The following is a 7,030-nucleotide window of genomic DNA, read 5'->3' as shown; positions in this document are numbered from 1 at the left end:
TCGCCACTATCAGAGATGAAACCAACCCCACGATATCCAGGTCCACATTCGCCAAAAAGGAAGGATGGAACGATGATAAGTGCAAGGAGATAGCCAAACAACGGAATTTCCCAAGCTCTCTTCGAACCTGCTCTGTTCAGAAACAAGTTTTAATTAGATTCTTCAACTTTTATTGCAAGGGAGAGCGGCAAAGAGGATTTGAAGTATCAGACATCATTCTCGCAGCCATCGGTCAAATGCCTGGATCGGCTTGCTCCACGGCTATGGATGTAATATGGAATTTGGGTAGTAATACAATAGTTCCCGGTTAAGTCCTGAGCTTTAGGATTATGACTTTGGTATGATCAGATTATGACAAGTGATCAAAAATCTGATAGTAAATTTGTCAAAGTGAACTGCTCTCTGTGCTTGACAATCAATAAAGAATATGTCAATCAACAACAGGTGTAATTTTTAATATGATAAAGTGACTGTATTTCAATGTAGTTTAAAGATTTTAAGACAAAATTATTCTTTGTTTAAAAATAAGATTCCCATTATCTGAAAGGCACACAACTTGAGCAGTCATTACGATTTATATTTACAGTTCTTTGCACACATACCATAATGGAATGGAAGCTATGATTTGTGGACAACGCAGCTGTTCTCTGTTAACTTCCAAATTTATGATATTAAGTAGAAATTACCCTGTCAAATAAAATTGCACTCTTAAGCAAGAAATGGAATGTGTCTCCATTCACCACTATTAAATGGGTATATATTTAACAAGTTTTTTTTAATTTTCATTACTATGTACAATAAATTGTAATTGAGGTGGGTTCCAGGAACTGTTCCTAGGAAAATGGAGATGATACATTAATAAGTGAAATAATACTATAGGAACTATATTTCATGGTGCTGACAATTGTCTTAACTCAGCACTATTAGCATTAAATAATAATGACTGATTCTCAATGTCCATTACAGATAAAATAAAGGCAAAGAACTGTACAAGTTATGTTAAATATGTACTAAAAGTTTTAACAACCTAAATATTTAAAGCACATGGGCTAAAATAATGAAAACACATAAAATCATGACTGCAACAATTTCAAATTTCTATTCTTGCCCAGAACAGCAATATGACAAGTTTCAAATCAACAACCGAGTTATGTAGCTTGGAGTCACACAAGTTATCTTCACTGAAGCAATAAAATGTAATAATTACACAGTGGAATGTTAAACATGACCTCGTTTTCACAAATACTGCAAAGAACCAGAACAAGTGTTCCAGCTGTACAAAAACTAAAACATAGTTTAAGCAATCTGCACCTTGCAAGTCATGTTCAGTACGTCATACATTGGGTATTTCTGTCACATTATTTTCTGCAAGTGCTGTTGCAGAATCGTCAATCATACAGCAGCAATTCTATAATATAATGACAGAGAGCCTTAAATCAAGGCTGCTATTTATACAAATTGTTACATAAGTGTTATGACAAAGAATCAACACAATTCACAGAGGTATAATAAAAAAAAATATGAAAGGGTACGGGGAGCACAGCATTCTGCTTAACCTGAATGGAGTATGTTGTGGGATAGCTGAAACAATTTTGTTGAGAATATACTGAAAATCAGCAATACTGATCAATGCAAAAGAAGCAAAACTTAAACGTTACCAGTATGGAATTGCCCATACTCACGTGCATTAATATTTTCAAATACACGGTCTGATAGAATAAAGTATGTCTTTACACAATATTACACAATTTTCTGATGGACACAGTAGCTGTATGACTGTAACTTCCCTACAAATCTATTTTCTAAAATTAACACACAACATATTCAGTTTTTCACTGGATCATAATATCTCTACAGAAAAAAATACTTCCACATTATTCACAACAGTAACACCACACTGTGCTGTGTTGTTTGCTTTTCCTGAGAGCACTTTATTTAAAGTGGTTCCAGAACAGATTGCCACATTCTACAGAAAGAACAGCCTGTCTGACAATTTGTCAGACGGCTCCTTTCTGATATTCTGTCCTACAAGATGGGCAAGCTTGTGTGCATACTGTAGTAAAAAGAAAAAAAAAAAATCAGTCATTTTCAACAGAATAAATAAATTTCAAAGTTTCATGTATAATGCAACATAACAAGAAAATGTCAGTAAGGAGAAGGATCTTAATGAAAATACAATAAAAGAAATACAAATAAAACACTTCTACTTACTCAAATTACACAGGCATAAAACAAACCATGAAACCAACATGTGAATGAAACAGGGTAATGTAATATGTTAAAGCTATATTTAATGTGGATAACTGTTCAATGAATACAGTGGAAAAGGGATGCAGCAGTTTCATCAGTTAGAAATAAAAAGAGTGTATGGAGTTGTTCGAGATCATCATTACCATCAGACTCAAATTCATACTGACAAGCATATTTTTACATTAATCTCCAACACAAAGTCGGCAAGAAAGACTGGTGGAACATGATGCAAACCAATGACTTTTCTTCAAATCATTTGTTGATTTCTTAAAGCCTATAACAGTGATGACTGGAATGCATTATTCAGAATTTTGAAGTTACCACAGATAAAATACAATAAGCAAAATTTCTCGACAACTTGTGCAAAAACGAGACTGCCAGTATAACAGTTTAAGGACGTGAAAGGGAGTCAGTAGCTGAAAAGTGAATGAGACAGGGTTGGAGAGACTAACTCCATGTTATTTAATCTGTACCCTGCACAAACAGTAAAGAAAACCAAGGAGAAATTTGGCGAGGGAATTAAAGCTCGGGGGAAGAAATAAACAGTTTACAGTTTGTCAATAAGATTGTAATTCCGTCACAGATGGAAAATAACCTAGAAAAATCAGTCGAATGATATGAATAGTATCTAGAAAATATGTCAGAAGGTGTACACCAACATAATAAAAAAGGGCAATTCAGCGCAGTCGACTCAAAATGAGATGAATGCCAAGGGAATTATTTTACAAAATGGGCAACTACAAAGCTGCAGATAAGTTTTGCAGCAAAACTAATGGTGTTGTTGTTGTTGTTGTTGTTGTGGTCTTCAGTCCTGAGACTGGTTTGATGCAGCTCTCCATGCTACTCTATCCTGTGCAAGTTTCTTCATCTCCCAGTACCTACTGCAACCTACATCCTTCTGAATCTGCTTAGTGTATTCATCTCTTGGTCTCCCTCTACGATTTTTACCTTCCACGCTGCCCTCCAATGCTAAATTTGTGATCCCTTGATGCCTCAGAACATGTCCTACCAACCGGTCTCTTCGTTTTGTCAAGTTGTGCCACAAGCTCCTCTTCTCGCCTGTTCTATTCAATACCTCCTCATTAGTCATGTGATCTATCCATCTGATCTTCAGCATTCTTCTGTAGCACCACATTTCGAAAGCTACTATTCTCCTCTTGTCCAAACTGTTTATTGTCCACGTTTCACTTCCATACATGGCTACACTCCATGTAAATACTTTCAGAAACAACTTCCTGAACATAAATCTATACTCGATATTAACAAATTTCTCTTCTTCAGAAACGCTTTCCTTGCCATTGCCAGTCTACATTTTATATCCTCTCTACTTCGACCATTATCAGTTATTTTGCTCCCCAAACAGCAAAACTAACTCACTACTTTAAGTGTCTCATTTCCTAATCTAATTGCCTCAGCATCACCCAACTTAATTCGACTACATACATTCCATTATCCTCATTTTGCTTTTGTTGATGTTCATCTTATATCCTCCTTTCAAGACACTGTCCATTCCGTTCAACTGCTTCTCCAAGTCCTTTGCTGTCTCTAACAGAATTACAATGTCATCGGCAAACCTCAAAGTTTTTATTTCTTCTCCATGGATTTTAATACTTACTCCGAATTTTTCTTTTGTTTCCTTTACTGGTTGCTCAATATATAGTTTGAATAACATCAGGGATAGGCTACAACCCTGTCTCACTCCCTTCCCAACCACTGTTTACCTTTCGATCCCTGTATTTTACCCCTGTCGAATTTGAAAGAGAGTATTCCAGTCAACATTATCAAAAGCTTTCTCCAAGTCTACAAATGCTAGAAACGTAGGTTTTCCTTTCCTTAATCTTTCTTCTCAGATAAGTCGTAGAGTCAGTACTGCCTCACGTGTTCCAATATTTCTACGGAATCCAAACTGATCTTCCCCGAGGTCGGCTTCTACCAGTGTTTCCATTCGTCTGTAAAGAATTCGCGTTAGTATTTTGCAGCTGTGACTTATTAAACTGATAGTTCAGTAATTTTCACATCTGTCAACACCTGCTTTCTTTAGGATTGGAATTATTATATTCTTCTTGAAGTCTGAGGGAATTCCGCCTGTCTCATATATCTTGCTCACCAGATGGTAGAGTATTGTCAGGAATGGCTCTCCCAAGGCCGTCAGTAGTTCTGATGGAATGTTGTCTACTCCCGGGGCCTCATTTCGACTCAGGTCTTTCAGTGCTTTGTCAAACTTTTCACGCAGTATCATATCTTCCACTTCATCTCCATCTACATCCTCTTCCATTTCCATAATATTTTCCTCAAGTACATCGCCCTTGTATAGACCCTCTATATAATCCTTCCACCTTTCTGCTTTCCTTTCTTTGCTTGGAACTGAGTTTCCATCTGAGCTCTTGATATTCATACAAGTGGTTCTCTTCTCTCCAAAGGTCTCTTTAATTTTCCTGTAGGCAGTACCTATCTTACCCCTAGTGAGATAAGCCTCTACAGCCTTAAATTTGTCCTCTAGCCATCCCTGCTTAGCCAGTTTGTACTTCCTGTCGATCTCATTTTTGAGACGTTTGTATTCCTTTTTGCCTGCTTCATTTACTGCTTTTTTATATTTTCTCCTTTCATCAATTAAATTCAATATTTCTTCTGTTACCCAAGGATTTCTAATAGCCCTCGTCTTCTTACCTACTTGATCCTCTGCTGCCTTCACTACTTCATCCCTCAAAGCTACCCATTCTTCTTCTACTGTATTTCTTTCCTCCATTCCTGTCAATTGTTCCCTTATGGTCTCCCTGAAACTCTACAACCTCAGGTTCTTTCAGTTTATCCAGGTCCCATCATCTTAAATTCCCACCTTTCTGCAGTTTCTTCAGTTTTAACCTACAGTTCATAACCAATAGATTGTGGTCAGAGTCCACATCTACTCCTGGAAATGTCTTACAATTTAAAACCTGGTTCCTAAATCTCTGTCTTACCATTATATAATCTATTTGAAACCTGTCACTATTTCCGGGCTTCTTCAATTTATACAACCTTCTTTTATGATTTTTGAACCAAGTGTTAGCTATGATTAAGTTGTGCTCTGTGCAAAATTCTACCAGGCGGCTTCCTCTTTCATTTCTTACCCCCAATCCATATTCAACTACTACGTTTCCTTCTCTCCCTTCCTACTGCCGAATTCCAGTCACCCATGACTATCAAATTTTCGTCTCCCTTCACTACCTGAATAATTTCTTTTATCTCATCATACATTTCATCAATTTCATCATCTGCAAAGGTAGTTTGTATATAAACTTGTACTACTGTAGTAGGCATGGGCTTCGTGTCTATCTTGGCCACAATAATGCGTTCACTATGCTGTTTGTAGTAGCTTACCCGCACTATCTTTTTATTCATTATTAAACCTACTCCTGCATAACCCCTATTTGATTTTGTATTTACAACCCTGTATTCACCTGACCAAAAGTCTTATTCCTCCTGCCACCGAACTTCAATAATTCCCACTATATCTAACTTTAACCTATCCATTTCCCGTTTTAAATTTTCTAGCCTACCTGCCCCATTAAGGGATCTGACATTCCATGTTTCTAGCCTACCTGCCCCATTAAGGGATCTGACATTCCATGCTCCGATCTGTAGAACACCAGTTTTCTTTCTCCTGACAACGACATCCTCTTGAATAGTCCCCGCCTGGAGATCTGAATGAGGGACTACTTTACCTCCGGAATATTTTACCCAAGAGGACTCCATCATCATTTAACCATACAGTAAAGCTGCATGCCCTCGGGAAAAATTACGGCTGTAGTTTCCCCTTGCTTTCAGCCGTTCGTAGTACCAGCACAGCAAGGCCGTATTGGTTAGTGTTACAAGGCCAGATCAGTCCATCATCCAGACTGTTGCCTCTGCAACTACTCAAAAGGCTGCTGCCCCTCGTTTGTCTGGCCTCTCAACAGATACCCCTCCATTGTGGTTGCACCTACGGTACGGCTATCTGCATCGCTGAGGCACGCAAGCCTCCCCACCAACGACAAGGTCCATGGTTCATGGGGGGGGGGGGGGGGGGGGGGGGCATAACACACACAAACTAATTACAAATCCATTTTGCATAAAAGCCATCAATTCCTCTGATCTTCCCATAAAATTAGAATAAAGTCTTTTGGAAATGCCAGTTCACTGAAAATAAAAATCAGAATCATATCAATTTGTAATTTCTGGTGTTAAGCACACAATGCCTTTACACACCTTCTTCCATTGCCCTCTACTCATTTTTGTGGGCAGTGTTCCTCTGCACTGACAACAATAAAACCAAAACAAAAAAATGCTTGAATCCAGAATCACCATTGATACTTGCGTTAACAAATATTCAGCCATGAACTGCGTGTGAGGGAGGGAGGGAGGGAGGGAGGGAGAAACTGTAATACAGTTCCTGTACTTATTTCATACATTTATACGATAATCCTCCTTTTTGTATTTGGTAAGTTATAAATTTTACAATTTATTTTGTATATAGTTATGTATAACTTTAATTAAAGATTACTCTAGGGCAAAGCCCGGGATCTTGGGGTACTGGCTGGAATGGAAAACTGTCTCTATGATCTAGAGAGAAAAAAAGGTGGAATACGACTGACCTACCTGACTATCAAACCATCGCAAACAGAAGCATTTCTATTTTAAGCAATTAAACCATCACATACAGTAGCACAGCACGAATTTGTTGCTGTCTTCAGTTCACCTCTATTTCACCACAATGACTTTTTAAACTGAAACCATTTATGTTACGAAAGAATATTATGCTACT

At 37.7% G+C, this 7,030-nt stretch overlaps 1 protein-coding gene across 1 annotated transcript in view; it reads right to left on the bottom strand.

Moving 5' to 3' along the window:
* Positions 1–257: 257 nt before the first annotated feature.
* The window catches only part of LOC126457198 (piwi-like protein Ago3), a 195,987-nt gene continuing 189,214 nt past the window's right edge, over positions 258–7,030 (bottom strand). Inside the window, exon 18 of the mRNA XM_050093297.1 lies at positions 258–2,053. Coding sequence (XP_049949254.1) covers positions 1,967–2,053 — 87 coding nt within the window. The 3' untranslated portion in view covers positions 258–1,966. The remainder of the gene's footprint in view (positions 2,054–7,030) is intronic.

The sequence above is a fragment of the Schistocerca serialis genome, chromosome 2 (assembly GCF_023864345.2).
Source record: "Schistocerca serialis cubense isolate TAMUIC-IGC-003099 chromosome 2, iqSchSeri2.2, whole genome shotgun sequence".
Taxonomy (NCBI): Eukaryota; Metazoa; Arthropoda; class Insecta; order Orthoptera; family Acrididae; genus Schistocerca; species Schistocerca serialis.
Note: the sequence above shows the minus strand (reverse complement) of the source record. Positions and strands in the feature narration are given on the sequence as shown.